This window comes from Betta splendens, chromosome 15, assembly GCF_900634795.4.
Source record: "Betta splendens chromosome 15, fBetSpl5.4, whole genome shotgun sequence".
In the NCBI taxonomy this organism is placed as follows: Eukaryota; Metazoa; Chordata; class Actinopteri; order Anabantiformes; family Osphronemidae; genus Betta; species Betta splendens.
Window position 1 is genome coordinate 9,154,903 of NC_040895.2, and position 26,836 is coordinate 9,181,738.

At 46.0% G+C, this 26,836-nt stretch overlaps 1 protein-coding gene across 1 annotated transcript; it reads left to right on the forward strand.

Annotated features, from left to right (window-relative positions):
• The first annotated feature begins 7,484 nt into the window (after positions 1–7,484).
• kcnk12 (potassium channel, subfamily K, member 12) lies at positions 7,485–23,335 on the forward strand. The gene is made up of 2 exons (XM_029175392.3): positions 7,485–8,613; positions 18,842–23,335. The coding sequence occupies exons 1-2, from the start codon at positions 8,274–8,276 to the stop codon at positions 19,732–19,734; spliced, it is 1,233 nt and encodes a 410-aa protein (XP_029031225.1). The 5' UTR covers positions 7,485–8,273; the 3' UTR covers positions 19,735–23,335.
• The last annotated feature ends 3,501 nt before the right edge of the window (positions 23,336–26,836 follow it).

The following is a 26,836-nucleotide window of genomic DNA, read 5'->3' on the forward strand; positions in this document are numbered from 1 at the left end:
GTGTTGTTCTTTTTAATGGCCTTGTCACCACAGTCTGACAGGGAGTCAACATGCACAGGGAAACTGGAACAGGAGCAACTAAAAGAGTTTAGTTGTTATCAATTAATTATTCACAGCCGTGTTTCGCTGCTGTGACTTGATAAAATGCCTTCAGTAAAAAAGAGTGATACTTGAGCCCAGGAACCACCTGTACCTGAACACAACAGTCAGATTACATCCTCTGTTTCACCCACTAATGGATTAATAGGATGGGATAAAATCTTTTAATCACAAACAAACGTAATTGTTGCACAAAACCTGCTGCCTTGTTCCCAACCTAATATACTGGACGTCCCCACCATTGGTGAATACAAAACAGTAGCAAATAGTAATTAAGACTCAAAAATAAGACCTAAAGTGGAATACAACAGGGATGATCAGAGCAGAGGTCCTGCAGGTCTGCTAACAGTCTGCTGCATACCATGGATCTAATTAGGGATTTGGATGAAGGCCTGCAGGTGAGATAAGGTCAGGAAAGGCTGGAGCACGCTTGGGAATAATGACTTCAAGATAAGGAATAACAGGGAATTTAAATCACAGTGCTTCTTTCAGTTTACAAAATAACATTTTTATGCTGTGTTAAATGCTTGATTTAGTTGCATGGTCTGACCAATAGCTTATGGTGGATTACGCTGCAAATAGTGTTGACTGACTCTAATATCGTCACAGAGTCAGTCAACACAGTAACGTCACAATAACTACAGAAGATACACGAGCCTCTGAACACATCAGCAAGGAATTGGCAGCCAGTGCATTACTAGAAACGTCGTCACATAATGGAGCAAACGGCTTCAGTGCCACAAATCGAATTACATTTTCACACACAATCCTCCTGAGGACAAACTTGGGTGTTCCTGTTTCCTATTTTTTCCTTCTCCTGCAGGAGTAAAGAATTAATAAAAATTTCACTTTGTAGGTTTTGGCTCATACACAATCACATTCTACTCATGACACATGTTGAAATTTAAACAATTAAACAATGATGTGTCCGGGACATTCTTTAGAGGCGTGTGTGATTTCAACAGGGGAGTGGCTGCATTTGTGTTGATCTGATGAGAATAATGATGTGCATTAGACCATTAAATTCCAGCTGTTAGAAATTCAGCATCGCGAAGTGAGGGCACACCTGGATGAACATGTTTTATGTAGCAGGGATAATCTTTCCAGAAGGATGCACTGGTTCCAGCATTATCTTGTCTTTAGCGGCTGGATATTCATCCTGTTCCAATAGACAAGGACACAGCGGTGCATAATTCAACATATTCATCCATTCTTAGCTCAAGCTACAGCAGGGCAATAAATTCTGGTAAGAACATTATTATCATAGTGTAAGAAATGTTTTATAGGCTGATTCCAGGACCTCCCGGATGACAAAGGCTGGAAAAAGGATTTAGCATTTCCCGAACCAATATAAAATATTTTTATTTATACATTGTTATATAGAGGAGTCACAATATATGAGATATGTATTTCTATCATCATACAATGTTATATATGATCAGCATTTTCAGCCGTCACACCTAATATTATATTCTTTGGTACTTCCTCTTTATCTATAGAGGACCGCTGTGCTGTCGTCACCTGCCTGCAGTTTGCACACTGTTAATCCACACGCCTGTAAAAACAAGCTCACTATTAAAAGCAACTGGCAAAGTTTGGGGCGGTGAAGCAGACACAGGAGACATTTATTGTATTCAGGGTGATGTGCACTCAGAACTCAACCATTACTGGAGCACCTTTAACTTTATTGTGCAGAAACTACACTAAATCACTGGGTTTGGTTTTCTACATACTGGCTGAAATTAAGCTTGTCACTTATCTCCATGCAGTGAGTTCCAATTAACCTCCCCGCAGACTTGAACCTGTGTCTGATTAGACTCACTTTGATGTTTCCTACCACTACACGCGTCTGCCACCGCAGATAGTAGCTGACAATGCGATTAGACAAACATCACACTTGCCGAACGAATTGTCTCCAGTTTGTCCCCAGTGCTGCCACCATTGTCACGGTCAAACCAGGAAGAGGGATTGATGAAGCCCAGCGGAGAGAACAGCTGCGTGTCTGACCCCACAATGCAGACAGGGAAAGTTTCCTTTCAGCGTCAGGGGTTATCTCTCTGTCCTCTCATCACCATGCCAGCGGTAATAAAATACTGCTTTGTGGCAGAGGATAAAAGCAGTCCTGCTGGTAACTGTGATTCCTCCCCCTTGGAGCTCCTGGAGGCGGAGCAGAGGCAGAGAAGCTATTACAGAAGAAAGGAACACTAATCTGATCATGTCCTATGGGGTGAATGTGACATCAGTCACCAGTGCCACATTACTAACCTTTTGCCTCAGAGCAAACATACATTTGCCATTTGTTCTATTTTTCCATCAGATGACATCTGCGCGTTGCTGCTCGTATTCCACCGGTGACCGTGTCGTCACGATAAGCGCCGCGCTCACCTGAACGCAGGACAGCACATGTTTTTGATATGTGGGCTGGACGGGAGCCAGTGGCGACAGAGTGGCTATGAGCGAAGCAGGCTGCGGTTCAGCTGATCTAAGCTGGTGCCAGTGCTGCTCTGAAACCCGAGCTCATGTTTGACATTGACATTGATTAATACTGATTATGAAGGTGAACATTTAACAAAATCATTACAATGATGAATTTCAATAACTACACTAAAGAAAAAAATAGATTTTTGTTTACTTTAATGTGTATGTGATTGAATATAAAATGGTTGAAATTATGGGCATGTGCCAAAGTCTAAAACTAGCCCTTTTAATATAAATTATATAAACTAGTAGAATGATGAGTTTTATTTACAGTTGAACCATTACAATACATTTTAGCCATAGTAACCTCATGTTCCTGTTTCATGGCCACCTGTGGTGCAAACATGTATTGTTGACATACAGTCGGTCCTATAGGAGGTTGGATCCACAACATCCATGTAAGAAAAACATCAACATGTTTAAAAAAATCCTCCCACTGTCTGAATGCAGGTTTGTAACCACTGTGGGGCTGCACAATCTGCTGACTACACCTTTATGAATACACCAAAATATATGTAGGGGTTTTTACTTGTTATCTTCGTTTAACAACAACATAACATGATGTATAATTCCTCAGACACCACACAACATCTGGCGAACATCGGGCTTGTGTTAAAATATTAAATACAGATGAAGACGAATGGTAGGGAATGTTGCTGAATGCAGTCAGGAGTAACTGAAATTGTGTTCTTCCAAGCTGCTTTCATTTGTCATAAAGGCACCAGCACTGCTTTTATTCATTTGTTTTATTTAGGAGTAAAGACAATCTTTATTCCCTTTGAGGCCAATCGAATGCCATGAAAGTGGCTGGAACCAAGACAAATAGATTGCTGTACTTTTATATTAGAGATTAAAAATAAATGAGGATTAAATATTACAGACAGAATTATTGATTTACTGATAGTGTGGTAATAAAAGAGTGAATTTTGTGCATATTACTCTTGCGATTGTAATAAACCCATCCAAATGAAAGCTTGCTCAGGAACCATCCTGATTAGATGCTCCAATCACCTTAAAGCAGCCCATTTCCATGTAAAGGAGCAGTGGCACCATTCTGAGCTCCATCCAAATCTCTCTTCCTGAGGGAGAAGCCAGCCGTGGTGTAGATAAAACCCATTTCAACCACTTCTTTCTGCCATTAAATTCTTTCTGGAAATTAAACAGTAATTTCCCATTACAAAAGAGAAACATATTCTCATCTGTAATACGGCAGCCAGAGAGAGAATGAACAAGAATTCATATTATATTTAGATTCACTGAATCATCATCAGCTTGTTTAGGTTTCATTGACGAAGGCCCAACTTGTTGCGAACTGCTGTGGACGAATATAAAACAAATATAAGGTTGTGAAATGAAACTTCTCAGTGTTGATGTACAGCTCTGGGTTTAGCGTTAAACTACTGGAGCGTGACAAACGCCGCTTCAGGGGATTCACGGCACCTCGAGATGTCGCCCATGGGATGTAAGGAAGTCCAATCATCTCACCAGTAATTAACAAACCCTCGCTAACGCGCTTCCTTATACGTTTAGCTGCCGTATTTGTTGGTCTTTGAGGAATAAGGACAACTAAAAAAAAAAAGAAAAGCGCTGCAGCGTCTCATGGTGCTCCGTCAAGCATCCCTTTATATAATTAGATTTACTTCATTCATCAGCACATAATGCAAAAGTAAACAAGACAATATGCATGTTGAATTCAAAAGGTCAAGTCTTGCAGCGGGCTGCAGCTGCCAGTGCTTCTACCCAGACAAGCATGTTTCAGGGAGATAAGCATCCAAAGCAGGCTTATCCACCATCAGTCGCTCCACCGTCTCTCCATCCTGAAGTGGTGTTGGATAAAAACGATTATGACAGTAAAAAAATGGCAATATGTTGGCTCACATACACCCGAGATGCCTGTGCCATTTCACTTGTCGGAAACTTGTGATATGTTGGTTTCTAATTCCTTTCCTCTGGCTGTCCTCGAGAGCTGCGAGTTGTGGAGGAAGCCAAGAGAATTTAAAAGGTGCGATATCGCAGGAGAGCTGCAGCAAACTCCAGTCATCTAGAGCTTTGTAGTGTGGACCACCTCCAGGTTATTCCTGGACTGAACTGGAGTGTTTCGCCAAGAGAAATATGCTCGACACAAGAGGATCCTCTCAAAAGGCCTCTTCTCGTCTCCTGCCTTCTTTGCTCCGTTCTACTGAATGGCTCCACTGTGTTGCATAAACGCATTAAGCGTTTTGAAGAACGACACAGACGCCCGTGAAGAGACGAGGGATGCACGTGGGCGTGAAGCAGAAAAAGACCAGACAAACAGTTACAAACACTCTTTTGTAGCATTTTGCCATGATGTTAAAAAACGTGTATGATCGAATCGGACCCAGAGCAGCTTCACACGGGTGAGAGGAAAATCACATTGAGATGAGGCTTAACTCACCTTCCTTAACAAAATGTAGAGCAGACTGAATGAATCACCTTATGCCTGAATCCCTACCAGTCATTTACTTTGTAGGATTCTCTAGCAGAACCATTGTTGTAGGGCTGTAAACCTAATTGGATTCTTGATGGCAAATCCTCCTTGTCAGGAGAAGAGGGGAAACGGGTTCTCATGTTGAGCAAACACAGCCCCAACATAAAATGACACGAGCACAAAAGGGGTGGATTAAAGTTGTAGGACTGACGCATTAATTGACTCGCACTTCTGTCAGTGCTCACGCCAGAGATTATTACTGGAGCTCATTATAAGGAATAAACTGTGATTCATAAGCTACATGCAGCTTAAATTGTGCATGTTGTTAGCATATGAATGAGTTCGTGTGTCTCCTTGGAAGACATAACTGTGCTCTAAAAGCTGCGTTTCAGCAGGTGTGGTGAGATCAGCACCACGGACAGAGTCAGTACCACATGCATGAAGACGGAACAGAGGGCGGAACCTTCTTGGCTTGTATTCTTTGCTTTGATGTGATTTTTTCCACTGATGAAAAATATGCTTTTGTCCCAGAGCTCAGATCAGAATCTTCTCACTCTGCTGTTGGTGCCTTTTACCTCTGTACTACCCTTAGGTGTCACAGCCAGTGGAACACATTAGATCACATTTAGCCATTAAAGGATCCCATGCGGAGTGTTTTGAAAATGACAAAATGATTGATTTCGCCATGTGTTCTGGATCATCAGGAGCTGCTCTTGCTGAGCAGGCTCAGGGAGAAATCCTCGCTCCCCACCACATTTTGCTTTCTGACTGTACAGTAAGCGACGCGTGGCCCGCGTCTCCTCGCATTTGTTCACCGCACGAGTTGGTGTCGCTGCTATGGGAAGATTTGCCTCTCCGCTGTCTCTCCCACATGTCTGCAACCGGCCAGTAGAGGTGTGTGCCGAGCTATGGCTGGAGTCCATTTAGCATTTCACACTTAGCTCGCACTAGTGCAAAAAGCTGCTGAACTGGAATTTAACATTTAAAAAGAAGCTTAACATGCATGTATTTGTATTCCATTTGAACAGATTTAAGGACAGGCCGCGCAACTATGTATCTGTCAGGCCTTGAGACTTGATGTATGGTACGTCTACAGTAAAAGGCTGTAATGACTCCCCTGGCCTCCAACCAGTGCATGCTGGGATAATCTGCAGCACCCTATGATCCTGGAAAGAAATGAGTGGGTGGGAAATATAAGTGACAGGGACCAGGTTGATGGCTGATGTGTTGCTGTAGATTGCGCTCATCATGTTCTGTTAGTCTTATAAATTCAGGTACCGCGTATGAGAAGTGTTCCTACAGCAGCGAACGCCGGCTACAATTTTATTAAACAGGCAGACCTGCCGTCAGTGGCTCAGAGACAAGCTTTCACTGATGTCATCCTCCATCGCATCGCTCTCCTGCGCTTCTGTACAGCTCCGGGTAAAAATTGGAGCGGACAAGGACAGAATGTGCTGAGATAACTGTGCTGAGGATGCCCTTGTTCAGGAGTCTGCCTTGATATTTGTAAGACAATTAGCCAGATTAGAAAACATAATCAATACAACCACTGTAAATGCGAGCTGTCTTCCCAGTAGAAAAGCTATAGCCTTGGTTGTACTGTTGGGATCTGACACCATCTTTTCTTTAAGACAATGACTTTAATTGCTAATTTTATATTAATTAAATGTCTCCTCTGAACTCTATCACGGAAAGAATCGCTGCTAACACTCGAAGTGGATAACATGTCTTTTTAAAGCACCAGTCGATTTCACGGATATTTATATAGACCAGTAGCTCCAGGTCATCATTGATTTCATTAGCCTCTCTAGTGCGAGGACACAGTCCTGAGAGGATATTGCTCATTTTTTCATCCGAGCCTCATTGTGTACCTTGTATAAATCCAACCGTGTCCTGTTGTTTTGAAAGCTGTCATTACCACATCACCTGCCTCTGACGTCTTCTCGGCACTTCCCCCGAAACCCACCGGTGCATGAAACAATGCACATCCTTCTTCCCCCTCCTTTCATTTTTCATTTAAACAGTGACAGCAGGGTGACATCATGTCTGTCACACAAGTAGATCGTGTCTTGTCCAGTTTAGAGTAGCTTTAGTTTTGTGACAGCCTTTTTTAGCGCATTTTGCAAATATTGTTCTCATTAATTGAGAATAATGAGAAAGTAAATTATTGCAGTGTGATTCGTTAGTGTAAATTCACAACATTGTTGGAAATATTCCAATTTGCCTAGTCTGTGAACAAAACAGTTCTTTTAATGTGATTAACTGAACTAATTAATGCTGTACAACGAGCCCTTTATTAACCCTCGTTTGCGTCAATTTGCAGTATTTTACTACATGGTTGCTTTTACTTATTATTATTATTCCAGTGTTATAGCTTTTCCAAACTTCTTTTTTTTCCAAGGGCTTATTTCAGGCGTGCACCTTCATTTCTGCGTTTGTGCCTACGTTGCAGAAAGTAACGGCGTCCGGCGAGAGCTGCCTCAGTGCGCATGACGCGAGGCAACGCGGCTGCACTCGAGTCAAAATGTAAATCCCGTTATCTCAGGACTACCTCGACTAAGGACGCGCGGGGTGCTGCTCCTCCTCTCGCTGTAGTAGTGATCTCACCGCATGCGGTGACAGGACGCGACGTGCCGCTCCGACGTGCGCGAGGAGCTGCGGCTGCACGCTCCTCCGGACCCGGCGAGCGCCGATTGGAGGCGACTTTAATTGGTTTCCCGAGGGACGCGCCGTAACTTGTGGGATTTCGAGCGGGCACCGGGGCGACCGCTCGGTCCGAACGCGTTTTGGTGCAGAGGACCCACAGGATACTACTACTACTGCTTGCGTTTGCACAAAGAAGCGCGTCCGGCTGGATTTACGCTGCAGTCCACTTCACGCCAACTGCATTGCCACAAGTGTGAGGGAGAGCGCGCGCGCGAGAGAGCGAGGGAGCGAGAGAGAGAGAGAGAGAGAGAGAGAGATCTGTTATGAAACTATGCGCCGGTGTGCGTTTCTCGTCCACTCTTTGGTGAATTTGCAGACATATATCCTCAAGTAGTGCGTTTTGACTGTCTCTCAGCCACATATGAAGTCACTCCATCGCAACAATGAGACGACCCGGCGGGTTAACAGGAGGAAGCGGTGCCCGTAGAAGTGCCGCGGGAGCGCAGGACAGTGACTTCCAGAGGGCACCTGCGGACGAGTGAATGCCGCCTCCGATGTGGAGCTTGTCGCTGTCCGACGCGCGAGTGGTGCTGAAATTTGGATGATGCCTGGCCTGCGTCTGCAAGGCTGCCGCTCCCTGCACCTCAACGAGGACAACGGCCGCTTCGTGCTGCTCGCCATCCTCATCATACTGTACCTGCTGTGCGGCGCTGCGGTCTTCTCGGCCATCGAGAGGCCGTCGGAGCTGCGGGCTCACGGCCGCTGGAACGGGACGCTCCTCAACTTCAGCGAGACCTTCAACATCAGCCTGCAGGAGCTCAACTCTTTCCTGCGGGAGTACGAGGCGGCTATCGCCGCCGGGATTCGGGCTGATGCTTTGAGGCCCAGATGGGATTTTACAGGGGCTTTTTATTTTGTTGGAACAGTGGTGTCAACTATAGGTGAGTGGCGCATCATCCACTGATTCCTCTGACCTTTGCATCCACGCTGCATGTTGTAGACTTCACATCGACCCCAGAGCACTTGAATAATCACGTGTGGCACCTCCTAACTTGACAAATGACTTGGAGAGTGATACGTTTGAATGCAACTTAAGTTTGTTTAATAATCACACTGTCAGCGAACAGAACTGATAGCTTCCTTTCCCACTGGCTCGCCGTCAGAATATCCGATTAACATTTTTCTTTTTTCCAGTCGTGCGCTCCGCGTTGGCTGCGAGCGATTTTGGCAGTGGCGGCGACGTCTGACTCGCCTGCCATTTGGAACGGCACACTCATCCCTGGCTATAGGACAGCACCCATGGGTGCAGCCGTTTTTGCCACATTTCCATTCAAACCATCAGGAATGTCAATGAGAAGCCCCCCCCCCCCCTCATTTAACATTTGCTTGTGCAATAGGTCAGAAAAGAGCAAGTGTCCCTCGTAGGGCTGCCCGGGGGCCGGCGGAGCGGCGTGCTGCATGCCTGATGCAGCTCTGAAGCCCACTTTAGTCCCGGCCCCTCCCTCGGTGGAAGCCAGAGGCAAAGACACAGCCCGTTATGAACGGCTGAACAAGCAAATGAACACACTCCAGGTAATAATCTGGGCCCGGAGCAGCTGACCTTGCCCTCAACCCTGAACAAACACGTCGACATATCTCGCCGATTAATTGAAACCCAGAGTGGGGAAAGTGCTGGCTCTGTGTGACTGGACAGGAAGGAGCCGGGTCCCTGTGAGCAGAGGACCCGCCAGAACTTTATTTACCGTGGGCCCGACAGGAGAGCTTTACAGCCCTCCACCGTCTGCTCTCATATTTAAACACACAAAGGCGGAGCTCCTGGGGAGTCCGTGCAGCTGTGTTTGTGTACATGTCTGCAGCAGGTTGAAATCCTTTGTGCGCCAGTTGTCGTGCAGTCTTCCCCCGACAAGCACATCATATGAACTGACTCAGCTGCTTGGGGAAATAAAGTAAAAAAAAAAAAAAAAAAAGGCAGCGTCGCGCTTCTCTAGTTTTTGTCTGTTCATGCGCTTGCATGGATTTCTGTCTGGATCTCTGTTTTGCTTTGATCTCCGCGCCTCCCGCCCCTCCGGCTCGTGTGCTACTTCTTCTTCTACTTGTGAGAGGGCAATATAAAAGGGATTCGGGGGCCTCCCCGCACAATTCAGAGCGGCATCCCCCCCTGTGTGTTCCCCCCCACCCCCACCCCCCAAACGCTTCCCACCTCTGACTCTGAGGCTTCAAATCAGTAGTGACTCTCTGCTCTCCTTGATGCGCCTCCACCGTGTTGCTTTGAAGAATGAAAGCAGAGCCGTGGTCACTTTGCACTTGGGCCAGTTTTCCATAACACAACACATTACAGCACTTACTGCATTATCGATACTCATATTAAAACCTATACGGTATGCCTAATACTCTGAGAACAGGGTCCAGCCAGGCGCTGCCTGATCACATAATCATCCTCAGCATTCTATGGGAAATCATTCACACTGATGCCGTTCTGGGCTTTTACTTCAGCGCTGTGCTTCTCTATACAGTAATTACAGCTTCCCAGGTCTGGAGCAGGCTTCCTGTCTCTTTCTAGCCGCGCTGGCTGCAGGGGCTTCCAGCTGGTCGTTACCACGTTATTGGACGTATGGCCGTGACATTTGTTATGGATATCCGCAAATACTGCCCACGGGGATAAATCCTCCTGACAGGTGGCATTTCATTCAGTGCCTGCAGCGGGTTGAAGTTTTCTAATAAGATGTTGCGACTGGATTGGGATAAAATGGCCTGTGATGTCATTATTCATCACCACCATGTGATACAACACGTCCACGTCCTCCACTCATGTCCTTCGCGGGATGTGGCCCCGTCCCACATATTCATGGCGCTCACGCTGGTTAAAGAGGCCATAACAGTGCGCTCTGTAAACTGAAGTTCTGTTAATATCCAAGCCTATTTATAATCCTCAGAGCTGACGGACGGCTGCCGGCTGCCAATTAGGACAGTTTCCCCCGGTGTGAGTGACATTTTGGAGAAGAAGAAGCTGAGGTTCTCACAGCCCCCCCCGCTTGTAGGTAGAGGCGGCTTTTAACCTGTTAGGATTAAGTGGGACGGGCCCGTTTGCTGGCACTTCCACATTGCATTCGGCCGCAGGTTTGGATTGTGTTCCGGGCAATTTGTTGCTGCATGGGTATAAACTCTGTCCTGTCGTTTCTTTCCTCCGGCAGAGACTGCAGCTCCTCGCATCCGCCCACTCAGAGGAGTCACAAGGATGGATGAGGCAGACAGGATAGGTTAGCAAAACGGCACCAAACAGACCTCTCCTTCCACCGCGTCGCTTCATAACTTGTTAAATGAGGAGAAAACCCCGCTAAACTGCGTGAACCGCAACATGTACATACAATAAAGTAGTTTCAGCCGTCGATCTGAGCCGTGTGTTCGTCCTACAGCCCCTACAGGCAGATTGCCCTGTTGAGCATGTGAGGATGTGTCAGTCTGCCAAATAAAATGAGAGTCAACACTACATAGTGTCTGAGAAACAGATGCTGCGTTCAGCAGAGGCTGCAGCTAATAAGCAACGGGGCTGCAACTAAAAACATCCAGACGGGAAACGTATATTATTTACCAGCTTCTCCTGCTATTACGAAGTGATGAGCTTTCAGCCTTATAATGTTGTGAGAAGGAATTATTGCGCTCTGGGATCACACAAACGTATTTTACATTATTGTTATTCATAGCAAATACAAGCTCATTAGCTCATAATACAAAGAAAATGAAGAAAGATGGTGATCGACTTCTTTAGTGAGTCTCTCTCTGCTGAGGTTTGTCTGACTTCACACCAAATTGCTCCTCTGTTCTGCACCTTGTAGTTCACTCGCGCGCGGGGTTCCGGGTCAGCGTCGCCTCTTCCTGGCGGCGCGTGCGTTCTGGCGTTCGAGCGGCGGGAAATGCTCCACGGTCGACTGCGTGCAAGTCCCGAGGGCGGGCTGCGCGGCAGCTTTGATGGCGCGCTCGCGTCGGGATGAACCGCTCGCGCCGTCTCGCGGGGACGAAACCATCTGCGGGGCCGCGGCCGCCGGTGCGCGTCGTGAACGCGCATTTCGGGAGGTGGGTGGGAAAAAAAAGTTTGCAATCTGTGGAAGCAGATTCGTGTTATTTCAGACGTCCCTGCCTTCTGTCTCTTCTCTTCATTTATATCAATACATTTGTATTCAAAATATTCCACAGTGTATTTCTGTTGAACAACATTGCAGTCGATGCTGATATTCCACAGGCACTGTTACATAATAAAATGAAGATCACTTTACAGGAGCTTTTGAGGCGGGTCGGGACCTTCCGCCGCCGTCTTTCCGAGCCTCTCCTCTCGTCTGATCTCCCCGGCTGCTCTGTGAAATCGCAGACTCAGAGGAAATGTCACCGTTAAAAATGGAAAACGGAGGGCCTCCGGTCACATGAAAGGCGCCGGAGGTCTCTTTAGATTGTGTGCAGCCGTGGCGCTCGACACAAACACTGGCTGCCGAGGAGGGAACGCAGCCAAATGGCAGCGCTGCTGCACTGACGCTCCACACGATTGACTTGCAGCAATTTGCTGCCTTTAAGCTGCTCTCACTGATTCGAACTGTTTGTGTCTTTGAACTAATTGTTTGGGTTTGAGGCTCACAGCTTTGCTGTGTATGTTCCCTCTCTTTTAGTGGCCGCAGGCACGGGATGTCAAAATAAAAGCCCCCATTAATGCATTGTTCCCTACCTGCAGCTGACAAATGTTATTATATGATATTTAATATGTGCTGAACATAGTGGAGCCTTTAATGGGTAGTGTAGTGATGACTTTGTGTGTGTGTGTGTGTGTGTGTGTGTGTGTGTGTGTGTGTGTGTGTGTGTGTGTGTGTGTGTGTGTGTGTGTGTGTGTGTGTGTGTGTGTGTGTGTGTGTGTGTGTGTGTAAATCCTGCCTTTGTGAGGAGAGCTGTACACGCCGCTCCGCTGTGTCACGGTGACTCATAACTCTGCCCCGACGCGCTGAGGACTGTACTTGACGGCGTCCAGTAACTCACAGACTCAAATCATCGCGGCTCTGCGATAAGATCGTTTTGGAGGACGCAGCAGATTTGCTGGGCTTCCTCAGCCTCCAGCTTATTAGCATTTCACTGATTCTGCTCTTTGTGCCGCCAAGACAAACGCAGGATGAACTCCATGTGCTCTTCGCACCCTTCAGCTCCCTGAACTCTAGTCGGCTGAACAGTCATTACAGAGTTCATTCTACTGTTAATTTTTTGATCATTATCAGTCTCTTTGTGTCAATGCTGACCTGCAGCTATGAGGGTTTAACTTTTGGATGGCACCAACAAAATGCCTTAACTCATAACAGTTGTCGGCGTCTTGGCATCGTGTACGTTAATGGCTCCAGCGTGATTTGGCCGTTGTCCATCTTTATGCCGTCGCAGCTCTGTGAAGCAGATGCTGCCTGTGAGGAAGGAGACAGACAGGAGGAGAGTCCTTCAGACGGCTCAACACAAACAAACACCCGGTGGAACGTCAGATCATCTTAAACTTCGCACAAACGCATCTCTTTTAACTTGAACTTGATTAAATAAGATGGTTGGTCGATAAGAAATGTTTGCAGAGCTGAACATATAGGTAACCCCTCATTCATGAAAGCAGTCCATCTACAGTAACCGTAGCCTGACCCTTATAAACTCTGAGCTGATGATTGTACATTTCAGTCAGCGCACGCAATTAAATCATTCATGCAACACACAGACTTCTCACCATTTTGGCCTAGTGCCACTTGGACCATTCATTTTGGCACTAATTTTCATTATGAAAAAATTATTATCCTGGAAATCTCAAACATACTGTAGTTGAATGTGTTGCATGCATTTTGTCCTAACGCCAGCATTCACAAATTATTCAGCGACTGTAGCTCCAGGCTGGCAGCCTCTCAGCATCTCGGGCTCATAGTGGGAATATTGTTATTAGAAAGCAAAAGATCATTTAATTTTGAGCAGCAGAGCATTGCCTCATCATTCCTCTTGAGGCAGCTTTCTCTATGTATGATCTGGGATCATTATTGCAGCTGTCAGAGACTTATCAGTCCCTGACAGGAACCAAAGTTTTGTGCACGGCCTCAAATTCCAGGGACCCACGCTTTCACATTAGCAGCACTAAAAATCCATTACAGCAAAAGACTGGCAGGGTGCAAGCATTCATCTCCTGATTCGACTCTTTCTGTGCGGCGCCTGCAAATCTGAAGCTGCTCTGAAAGGCAGAGTATATTTAATGTATTGTTACCATCGCACTGTATCATCTATTACTGGGAACACGGAGGCTTATCGCGCCGGCCCGAGGCTGATGGCTTTTCAAAAGCTCTACCTGAACAGGTGTGTTTGCTCTGGCGGCTAATAGAAGAGGGCCTTATGTGGCTGAGCGTTTATTCAAACACTGACTGAGCACAGAGTTGAATAGACGATAGGAAGCACAAGGACAGAGTGTCTAAATCACTCAGAGAGATTCTATTAATCTGATGAGAGGACGACTCCTAACTGACATGAATGAGCTAAATCTGTGTCATTGTTTGTGAAGAAGATGTGAAGAAACAGGCATCTTTATTTATTTTTTTCATTTAAGCCCTATCTTATGTGACGAAACCGACTTTATTTTTTCATCTCATGTTAAATTTGGCGAAGCGAACTGATCAGAAAGCAACCAAAGAACAATAAATGTTGGTCCAGACCCAAAGTCAGTGCAGCATTTTCCCTGACAATAAATCAATACGTACAACAGCAGAGTCATCAATCGTTCTGTGCTCTCCTCGCCAGTGAATCAAACGCTGAGATATAATTTAGGACCCCGGACTCAATCCAGTAATGGAGCCGCCAAACAAATGATCAAATCTGATAAGAGGAGCTATCGTGCCTTCCTCTATCTCCTCTACTATGTGATCTGACCAACAATTATCAGTAACCTGTTGCCTGTGTGCAGCTGGATGTGAGAATCAGTGACAATGTCCCGCTTCCAAATAAACACACTATGATGCGACGTCCTGTAGGAGGCTATGATGCGATGGCGTGTAAACATGCACTCAGCTCTGGAGCTGGAGGACTGTGAGACCGTTGCTATTCTTATCGTGTCCGCCGGTGACCCGGGCGGCTCTTCAGCAGATGGCCGCCCTGCTGCTAACTCAGCCCTCTGCGCTCGCCGCCATCAGACCCCCAGCACGCGTCCCGTGACTAATGATTTCCCGCTCGTCACAGGAAGCGGGCGTGCACGCGTCTCCTCCTGCCGTTCCTATCAGGCCAATTTGAGGCTATTCCCACCGGTTGGATGCAGGTGTTGGACCGGGAGCTTGTTTTTAAGCTCATTAATTCGGTGACATGGAGGAAGAATTAAGTGGCAGAGATTTGATTTTTGGCTTGAAAATTGTCAGATAATGAATCTTTGGGACAATTTCTCGGCTGACTGGGTGTCGGCCTTGTGACTCGCTGAGAGAGAAAGTGTCTGTACATATCCTTCATTTAACAGGAGGAGGTGCTTATGTGTGCTTTTAGTTACCCTTTATTCTCACGTGGGCCTCCAAGAGGAGCTCTGGTCCGCTGTAATTGGCTAAATTGTATTTTCCTTCTTCGCTGTGATACGTTTTCCCAATCAATTTCGAACTCCTAACTGACGTTCCCTCAATAATCCGCTGAACTCGCTCACGCTAAGCATGGACTTTCTCTAGACGGAGGTGCGCTTGGCTGTCTGACCGTTGGCCTTGTGAGGCCGTTTTCCAGTAAGAGAAATCAATGTGCTGTTTTCAGAATACATTGTGATGGATTATAGTGTATTATAGTGAGCTTTGACCAAATACACCACAAGCTCTTCTGTGAACTACCATAAAGTGCAATATCTCTACTATAACTTTTAAATTATATGTTTCATCATTGCGAAAAAAAATTAAATAGAATGTCCAATTCATTAGAAGTCATATACTTAAACCGGGATTTTTTAAAGAAAACCAATCACAGTTCAGTTCAGTTTAAATTTTGTATTCATATTTTTAATTTACCGGCACATATCACCAATTCACAACTCAAATATCAAGCGTCATCTCAAAATTTAAGACCTTACATAAAAATACAATTATATAGAGTTATGTATAAAAGCCAAGAAAAGCCCCTTGGACAGCATCAGGCAGCAGTTTAGAGGAAAGAATCCCTTCAACAGAAGAGACCCTCAAGCAGAAGCAGGTTTGGTGGGCGGCCATCTGCCTTTGTCGGACATATATGTAAGCCATTAGTGCGTAAAATTAGTTTAGGACTATTAAAACGTGACTGTTTGATTAATACGCATTTGTCCAGAGTGTGACCTGCCTCTAGACCACTGCCCCCTTATGAGGGTATAGGAAGAATGATGGATGGATGGATGGATGGATGGATGGATGGATGGATGGATGGATGGATGGATTGTATACTAAGCAAACACCATTTTTCACACTTGGGGGCAACCTATATGTGGTTGGGCCTACATGTACGTGGTTCGGATCAATCGGTCCATCCAATCATATCAGCAGCTGATGTTGCACAGGAGCACCATCCGTCTGGCGTCTCATTCAGAATGGAGGCCAACTCCTGAAGGAGCCGACTCAGTACAGATGCTGCTTAGTAAAGCAGACGCCACCGCCGGGGTCAGCAGCTTTACCGTCCTGTCTGGGATGAGACCCTGCGTTTCAGGGACGGCTTCAACCCGCTGCTGGGAATGAGGCTGCATTTAAAGCAGGGAGTCGAGGCCGAGGGGTGTGGCTTTATTTATTTAATAGGTTTCTCTCAATAACAGTCGAGTGTTGATGACTGGTCACTGTTTAGAGGAGTGATAAACCATGACACCCATAAATAACAATAATAATAATAATAAACCCCTTTTAACTAGAAGTAGACTTGTAATGAGAGGGAGTCATTTGCTATTACACTGCAATTTGAGCAGCTCATCACTGTAGCAAGTCTCCAGCTGCTGTGATTTAAACGTGACCACTGTTAATAAAGCTGACCTCTACACTCAAATCCCTGTGGTAATTTATTTTTGATCTTTCCGGCCGTTTCATTCCTCCTTGGTCCGATAATTATTAATGCTACTTTTTTCTGTTAAAGCTGTCAAACGATAATTAATGAATACTAATGGCATCATTTCCATCACTTTCCCTCCAGTTGAATCCGTAATGTATAATTATATGTGTGAGCAGCATTGGAGCATGACATCATTTTTATGTTGTGTTACAAGGCTTTATTTAAGGTTAATGAACAGATATTCTCCCATGGCTCTGACTGAATTGCATTAGCATGCATGTGATTTTCTGCCTTATGAAGTTCTGTTGAATTTAAATGTGGGTTTGAAGCGAGCGGAAACATTTAAGTGTTGTCCGGCATCAGCAGCGGATCATTGTTCTGCACTGGTGACTTCACCTTTAATTAAGACTGAATGTACAGTGTGAATAAACATGTCCTTCCAAATGAGGTCACCTAGAGGTTTTTTCATCACCTGACCTTCTTCTTCTACTGTTTTTCTGCGGTCTTCATGCGTATTGACACAGTATAGTGTGGAGTAATGCCTCTGGAACCCGGCCCTTAGTTCAAGCCTGGTGCCTTTTCCGCTCTTAGGTAATTTACTGGTAATGAGAGACGGTGCGGAAGACTCTCTCTGCGTGCACTGAGGAGATGTAATCTGCTTTCCCTGTGATTTAGTTGGGTGAGAGCGACTCAGGCTGCTAATTAATTCATTAAAACGCTCAAACAGGATTTCACTGAAGGGCCTAATTTGGGTAATCGCTGCCCCTCACCTTCCCGTCACCCGAACGACGCCTCGCTGTCCACGCCTGAACTTGGCCCCCGTGTTCAACCGTAGCAGGTTATTGGAAGCAGCCTGTCTGTCTGCATGAAGGCCACAGCGTGCGCGGCCATGTGGTGGTTCCCTCTGGTGCCTATAAAACGCGCCGTATCAGTCAGCGTTGATCTAAATGAGCCGGCGTGTCAACAGCCAACGCGTGTGAGAGTGGTTCTCAGAGCAGGAGATGGGCTCAAAAAAGCCCTTTTAGGTATCATAAAGGAAGCGCCGTCTGGATATTGATGTCATTTATTACCCTACCGCCATGCTCATGGTGGGGGGGGGGGGGGGGGGGGGGGGGGGGCTAATGCTCAGACGAGACTGAAAGGGACGATAGCCGTGATGGAAAAATCAATTAACCTTGAGCTGGAAGTGAACGGCTTGATCTTTCAGCACGATTTTATTTGTTGACAAATATGCCATCTGTTGTACAGGCCTGTGTGTGTGTGTGTGTGTGTGTGTGTGTGTGTGTGTGTGTGTGTGTGTGTGTGTGTGTGTGTGTGTGTGTGTGTGTGTGTGTGTGTGTGCTCACACGGGGCCTGGGAAAGAAGCATGAATACAAATAACCACACGGACACGTGTAGACAGTTCACACGTGAACTAACAATTCAGCCACTTAGTAAATGACTGAGTTTTTTAATTGCTATAATATTTTGAGGGCCACTACAAGAAACAATTGGACTTCTCAAACTTTCTCTCATCCCCTTGAGTTCACATTAATCACAATAATGATCAGTGCCTTAGAGTTGATTTATCTTTGGATTTTATTCATCTTAAGGACAGTTCACCACAAACGGCCGGCGGCGGCAGCTTCCCTGGTGCTTTCCGCCAGTGCCCAGAGGATTTATAGCATTAATCGACCTCTTAAGCAACAACGGCGTCCTCATCAGCAAATGCCAACACCAGAGCCACGCCGCACCTTCACTGGTGACTCTCCTTGAGAGCGAGGAGCGCTACTTCAACGTGCAGCCGAATCCATAAACGCCCTCCGCTCTCCACTCAGGCTCAGCTTGAACACTCAGCGTAATTGACTTAGAAATCAGAAAATAGCAGGAAGCCAAAACACACAGTGAGAGAGAATCCGAGGGCTTAGCTAAGCATATTCATTGTGCATGCGTCCTCCTTCCAATATAACCCCCCTGCCCTTGATATTTGCAGCCCCAACAACAGCAGTGAATGTTAAGCCCTGTATTTACAGTGTTTGCTGCAGGTACAGTATGATTATTATTGGTATGACTTCTTTCATACAAGGTTTGTCCAGTTGTTATGCAGTATCTTATGCATTTTATGCACTTTTTATTTCGCTCACACCTCCGTCGGCGTTTGTTCCCGTCTGATTTGCACGTGCGCAGGTTTCGGGATGACGACGCCGGTGACCGTCGCGGGGAAGGTCTTCCTGATCTTCTACGGGCTCCTTGGCTGCGCCGCCACCATCCTCTTCTTCAACCTGTTCCTGGAGCGCATCATCACGCTGCTGGCGGTGGCCATGAAGGCCGTGCGGGAGCGCCGCATCAGGAACAGCGGCCTGCTGCCGCCCGGCATCCGCCACGACTTCTCCGCCTACTCCCTCCCAGGCTGGAAGCCCTCCGTGTACCACGTGATGCTGATTCTGGGCCTGTCGGCCATCACCATATCCTGCTGCGCCTCCGCCATGTACACCCCCGTGGAGGGCTGGACTTACTTGGACTCCCTCTACTTCTGCTTCGTCACCTTCAGCACCATCGGCTTCGGGGACTTCGTCAGCAGCCAGAGCGCCGCTTACGAACACCAAAGCCTCTACAGGGTCGCCAACTTCCTCTTCATGCTGACGGGCGTGTGCTGCATCTACTCGCTGTTCAACGTCATCTCCATTGTCATCAAGCAGGTGCTCAACTGGTTGCTGGAGAAAATGAGCTGCCTGTTTTGCCAGCGGTGCAACAAGGCGAGCGCCTTCCTCGGCAGACGCAACGCCATTCGCCCGGGCTCCAAGGGCCGCCAGGGCCGCTGCGGCCAGCCCCCCGAGGCGGACGGGCCCGGCGACAGCGACGCCGAGGGCCGCCGGCTGTCGGGGGAGATGATCTCCATGAAAGACCTGGCGGCCTCCAACAAGGTGTCGCTGGCCATCATGCAAAAGCAGCTGTCCGAGTCGGCCAACGGGTTCCCCAGGACGGTGTGCGGCAGCTCGCGCCACAACGGCTTCTCCGGGGGGGTGGGCGCCCTCGGCATCATGAACAACAGGCTGGCAGAGACCAGCAACTCCAGGTAGAGATCGCCGGGAGGAAAATGCAAGCGCGCGGGCACGGTTTGGCGACCAGTAACTCCTTATGCATGATACTTGTGACTTTTTGGGATGTAGCTGTGAGCCTGAGGCGATGATACAAGGTCCTCGGATCCTCGAAAACATCCGCGGAGCGTCCGCTGATCCGGAAGCGCGGGCGTCACCCATCGACCAATCCATACACCTCGAACCCAGAACAAAGCAGTTTAACTCGTTCCGCCTGCAGTGTTAGCGTGCACAGGGAAGCGTCTGATTCTCGTAAAGGAGCCAAGGGAAGCATGCACAGCAATCCTTATTGTTTTGGGCTTATGCCAGTTTGTTTGAATGTACATACTGAATGCTGATAGTAACAAGTAAAGTGTAACCACAGAATGATATAGCACATATTGATCTATGCATTATACTTCCCATGCATTTTTGCACCATTTCTACACCTTGTATTGATTGTGAACCCCCCCATTCTCAGCCAATAGATTTATTGTCTGAGAGCGAACGTGGCCGCGATGTAGCCGAGCCCATTCCCACAAAGGCCGCGGAGAGGGCTGTTTTTTCACAGCGCGCCACGCTAACAGGCTACGAGTCGTCCTTTGCTACTTTGCCAGGCGGAGAAAGCAGCGGCGGAGAATGAAAATCCGGTCCTCGTGAGAGACAAACCGGTCTTCTTATCAGCGGCAAACATGCTCCAGCGGCCGAACACTTCGACTTAAAGGGTGAAAAGCAGGAGGGCGCCTCCCAGCTGTTTCTCTCTCTTCCTTTTGGAGCTCACAGCTATTTTGCGGGGGGAAACAAAGGGATAAAGGCCGACTAATTACTCTTCGTATGCAGACTGAATGTAGACTTATGCATTTGTAAGGCGAAATTAATCCCAAGTGTGTTTATAGTTGTTGGAGGTTGAGGGGGCGGAGAGCGATGGAGAAGGAGGTCAGTCACAGCTAAATGATGCGGGCTCCGATGTGTTTTCTCCTCTGATCACGGGAGGCATTTCTCCACATACAGTCCAGCACGTTGCTCCCTCACACAAGCCATGGTGTAAAAGCCTCTTGATTTCAGTGCAGCGCAGCCAAAGTTTAACGGACGGAGGGTGTTTGTGGTGGACGCGGCTGCACCATCGACGTCTCCTGATGTCAACATCTGGATGTTCACAAACAGCGGAGGAAACTGAGAAACAGCGGTTTTCATGTCCACTCTCCACTCAGAGCCTGCGTTCCTCTCACAGCGTCTGTCTCTTCACGTCACCAACACCTCAACCTGCTCCTTCTTTCTCGCAGATCTCAGCGCTCTCTTATTGCCCTGACACTGTGAATACGAGACACGCCACAAACGTACTGTTCATGTATGTGTATATTCATCGGAATGTCCTCAACAATAAGGCAAAGATTGGATATGGATCTATTCTTTGTTGGTTTTTATTCTTTAGTGCATAGATCTGAATAAATTACTCCCCAGTCTCACTAAGAGGAATAGAGCAAATGACTCAGGTAGTTAAATCTTCAGGCTTGTTCGTTTTTTTCTGCATGCCGTTATGGTAAAGCCATAAAACATAGCTGTATATAAAACAGAGTACTCTATGAAGTATATTTTTCTACATGTAGCTCTTAAATATATACACACGGATGATCGAGTTGATGTCTCACCGTCGGATGATTGATGAGATGCAGCATTTGGGAATGATGCGCCCTAAAATGAAAACGCACACTGGGGTTTATGAAGTAGACAGAGGTTTCGATATGTTTGGTATTTTGGGAGACGCGCGTGTTTAAGCCTTCTTGCAGGAAGATGGATGAGACGCTACCGAGAGACTAATAAAGCCACAGTTGTTCTTTTTACACTTTAGCTTAGCTTTGCTACGTCGGGTCGGAGGCGAAACCTTAACGTTCCTGGATTTCATTACAGGTGCTAGCCAAGAATGTGTGTGGTACAGGTCAGGATGCGGCGTGTTCATTAGGCAGCTTGCCGTTTCTCTCTTTTCCCAGCCTTTATACCACTATTCTACTGTACTGGCTGTGTCCCAGGATATTTGACTCTGCCTACCAGCACTCAAGCTCACTAATTAACACATTTTACACCGTTGACATGTAAATCACAGTTCGACTACTTTTTTATTTTGGTCCTGCGGCTGAACATGGATGCATAGATTTCCCAAGATGTCAGCGCGCTCCTCTGTGGATTTCCAGAGCGGTGACTCAATAGCGGCGCAGTGTTGGTGATGCGGTGGGTCACGCGCTGCCACGCCGCCGGCCTCGGAGCCGCGGGAGCACGCCGCCGTTTTGAATACGGCGTCGCAAGCGAGCGATGGCGCGGCTGGACTTTTGTTTGTTTTCCTCTGGGACCCGAGGTTAGCGTCACCACGGCGGAGGCATCAGAAACGCTGGGGCCTCAGCGACAGCATCAACTTCATCACATCGATCCTTCCTTCCAACAACAAGCATGCATGTGTACATTTCTGTGTCCAAACTAGTGTGTAATGGCCTGAAAATGAGAATAAAAGGACTGATATGTATTTTAAATGCTTCCCTAAACACACGTCTCACATACTATTGGACTTTACATGAATAAAGTGCATTTTCCATAAGCCTGCAACACATCAGGTTTAAGACCGTCATAATAGTATTCTAGAGTAATGTTTGCTCACCTAAATTGCATGCATGGCTTGATTCAAGCGCCTTACATTAGTCCTTGCATATAACACAAAGGTTCCTCTTTGAAAAGATTAGTGTGTAGAGCTTGTGGTGTTGTACTATACAATCTTTTTGCATTTTGCAAAATTGATCTCCATTGATTGCAATGGTTTCAAGTGCCCCGCTGTCCTCTGTGTGTCAGAGGAGACAGGTGGTCTTAGTATTTACAGTATGTTTGTTTTTGTCATAAGGAAAAATGCCTCTGAAATGTGACATCGCCGACTCTCCATTTCATTGTAATTAATTCCCCTCATGTTCTCATCAGCCACGTAATTAGATGAACGCGACGCAAGATTCTCTATTTGTACATATAAAATATGGTGAACATAGCAGACGTGGATCACAGCGCTGCACGGTTACAACTACAACTATCAGTTTGAATTAAACACACAAATGATCTTTCATCAATGCGTTACAGTAGTGCATTGCAGCGAAAAGCACGTCGGCTGTAAAATTGCCCCATTAAAATGTTTTGCTCCGGAGCCTTTACACACCCGTAATGAAACTATTCTCCATAAAGCAGAGATGTAGTTAGTGTTTATCTTGAAAGCTGTTGATGGTGCTAATGGCGTTATCCTTTATTCAGCAAAGCTTTTACACTTCAGTGTTTTTTTTTTATATTTTATCAGAAGCTTCGTTTCCAGATCCACAGGATGCGCCCACTCTGCAACCCGCGTTCAGATGCCACAGGTGTCTGTGATCCACTGCTATGTTCACGTCTGGCTCTACCATCACCGACACAACTCTACACCTTAGTGTGTGTCTCACGTTGCTTGCATTGTGATGTAACATCCAGTTAATGTATGCAAATGAATTGTGTTTGCAAGTTGCACATTTATACCAATGATTGTACTTTTATATTTATGTAATTAAAAGTAAAACCTATACGAAAAAGAAGGGATTCCATTAAACGCTGGTATTTACTTATGTGTATTCGGTTTATTCATGGCTCTTTTCACTTCAATGCTTATGGATGAATGATGTTTATGGAGTTAATTGGACTAAAGCACAGACTTGCTTTAATTCATTTAATTGAATCAACAACTCAAATATCTAACTGTATTATATTACAGTACTACTGTACAGTATGTGCCCATAAACACTGACCTAATGTTGGTTGACAGCGATTCTCAGTATATTTTCTCAGCAAATGGGCTCGTCTGTCCCCTGCATTACCTCCAGACCACACACAGCTGGCCGAACGCTCCGTGAGACAGCGTGGCTCTGCGGTAATGGCTCGATCAGGATGTTAGTCATAAAGGGGGGGGCCCTGTAATTGCATTTATTATTCAAATGAGTCTGATCCCTGCAAATTATGCTGAAAAACAACATACATTATCTCACTGCACAGGGGTTAGGAGGAGTCTGTGCAGAGGAAACAGTCCAGGGTCACTGTAGATAGAATTAACACCCACCTAGAATGAACTGAAGCCGCCCCTCATTAGACCACCATCGTTTTTCTGGTGGTGAAATGTCCTACAAGAACTAAAACAAGATGAATTGTTACTGCCTCCAATAAATAAATAAAAAGTGCTTCCAGCTCTGAACAGTTACAAGGGAATAAATACCAAATCCATGTTTCTGAAATTTTGCTCCTTCATGCAAACAGACCTGTGTAAAACCGGTGCAGTGTTTTCTGAGATTCCCCAGGAGACAGGGCTGCGGTTAAACCTCCAGCAGCAGCAGGCTGGAGTGTTTCCTCTGGGTTTCACTAGGTGTCATGTGCCTCAATTTCTGTACTGCAGCAGAGCCCTTTTCCCTGCAATTCATCATGAAGCGTGTGTGCTGCTCCTTCCTTTCCCCCCTTTTCCTTTAGTTAAAATGCAAACTCCAGCTATCAGATAAATGATGGCTTCTATCTGCTCATATGGGCGGATATTTGAATGTACTGCAGAGTTTTACTGGACTCCACCGCCTCTCAGCACACTGTCATCTATCCTCATTATCCAAGATTGTCCCAAGTGATCCGGATGACAAATCCCCTAAAAATCCAGTGAAATGAAATACAAGGTCCGATATAAAACGCAGTGGCAGTAAAGCCCTGTCTGAAAGGATCACTGAAGATTGTGGAGTCTTAGTTCTACTTGAAAGGACGAGTCTGTTCTCACTGTTGTCAAATCCCATAAATACTGTACACCAAAGCCAACGCTGACTGGATCCGAAGCGTTTCTTTACCCACGTGCGTCTCCAACAGGCACAGTGTGACAGACTGACGTGTTCCCTCATTACGGTGACCTACAGTGAGGTCGGGATGTTGTTCTTACCTTACCTGTACATTTGTCAGCTGTTACAAATAGTCCAAAGGTGCATTGAAGTGAATTTGCCTCCTGTTTGAGCCCTCTTGGCAACATCACTTAGTCATTTCCTTTTAATTAAAAGAACATATATGTGGAAGAAGTGGTCCTGAGGCTGAGGACTAGAGACAAGCTGGAAGAGTCAGCGTCTTCTCCTATGACTTGTTCTTTAATCTCGTGAATTAGGTTGGTGCTTGGCTAAATTAACTCACATGTCTTCTCCAAATTTACATCTGGATTCAGATCTTAGGAGATGAAATGAAATATTAAGCTGTGGCTGCGTTAGATGTTCTGTGAATTAATTAACTTGCTTTGAGTGAAAAACAGACGCGTAATGACCAGAAATGTGGAAATGTTGCCTTACATGACTCCGTCAGTTGATTGACTCTTTTAACTGAAAGAAAGGATACAAGAAGGACTCTTGAAACATTTATAAGGACAAAGCACTGACCTACGACTCCCAAGGATAAAACAGTCAAGTGTATAAATTTAGACGCTGAAGTGAGTCCTGTGAAAATGGGGTTAACAGCTTCGGTTGACCTCAATATCCTTAGGGTATCCACTCATTATATTCATGTCTCAAGCTAAGGCAATGATATCTTTAGTCATAGTGAGGATCACTTTCAGCCCAACAACCTTACTCTCACAATTGCCTTTCACGCGATCCGTGAAACTGGATCCTATTTTATTAATCTATTCATGATCCACATGGTACGATCTGTAGAAATAGCTTGCAGCGCTCTAATGGCAACTACAGAGACTGTGTCGGAATTAAAGGAAGAGTGTGGAAATCAAGAGCCATTGTGGAAACAAGACATTTACATATGAAGAGAGTGGGAAGCCTGAGTGATGAGGTAATTATACCCCACAAACCTCCACACTTTCTATTAGCACGGGTCCAGGAGATAGAGAACGGGAGGTTAAAGATAAGGGAAACTCACCATTTCAGCTAATTGAGTTTAATACGAGCTCGTCCTCAGGTGTGTTTACTGTTGCACAAATACACACACAGTGGTTCAGTATTAAAGGAATTACTGTTTTCTTCTGCTTTAACTCAACCCATGGTAAATGAAGGTTTAGAACAATGTTTCTCTCATTGTCCTGTGTGGTCTTTGCTTTTTTGTGAGGCAAAGAAAAAGTCCCTTGGCTTAATTCAGAAAGTTAGATTCCCCTGAGAAAAAACAAAACTGGGTTATTAAATGGGGCTCGGTTAAGCAGCTTTTGAATTGCAAATGTGCGTCTTGTGGACAGCGTTGGTGCATCTCAAAGACAGCAGAATTTCCAGCAGTGATGGAAAACGAAATAACATCAGGTGTTTTCTGGTGATTATTTATAATCCAATATTGCCTGTTTGTTTTTGTGTGGGTGCTTGATTTAACCTCGTTAGCTCAGACTCTGTGACTAAACACGTCTATATATAGATAAAATTGTTCAGGGAAGGACAATTGTGTCTTTTCTAGCTCTTATTTTTCCATTTTCATCTATACAAATACTCCTTTGCTTCTGTCTGGAGAGGGAGCGATAGTGGGGTTGGTGTTAAATGTGCTGACTGCACTATCGCTCCACTATCAGTGCCTGCTCCTGCATCAGCTCCCCCAGAGGCAGCTGAATTAATACAGGACTGAACCTTACACATTTACGGCGCTTCAATAGGGTACAGTGGCAGAATGGAGCTGTGAAGGGACACGGCTGATGGATGGCTGCAAGGAGGCGCAGAGGCAAGAGGCATTAGTCATCTGCATTAGGACTTTTAATTGGTCTCTGTGTTTGTCTATGAAGAAATAAAAGTAAAGGCAAAGCCCTGTGATCATTACATCTGTCTGGGTGTGAAGTGAAGGCAACAACAAAAGAAGGACCTGTGTCTATCTGGTCACCCTATTAAGCAGCAGAGCAAAGGAAGAAGAAAAGAGGGGAGGAAGGACGGAAGGAAGGAAGAAGGACAAGAAGAGCTGATCTCTTCATGTTTTCTCTGCTCCTCATTAAGCTAAACTGAAAATAGTCTCTGGAGAGAGAGAAAAATACCCAGGAGGGACAAAAACATATATAAGCAGTCAGGATATATATTTATGTGCTAACTGCTTGTGATGGAGCGTCTCCCAGCAGCCAGTGGGTGGGAGG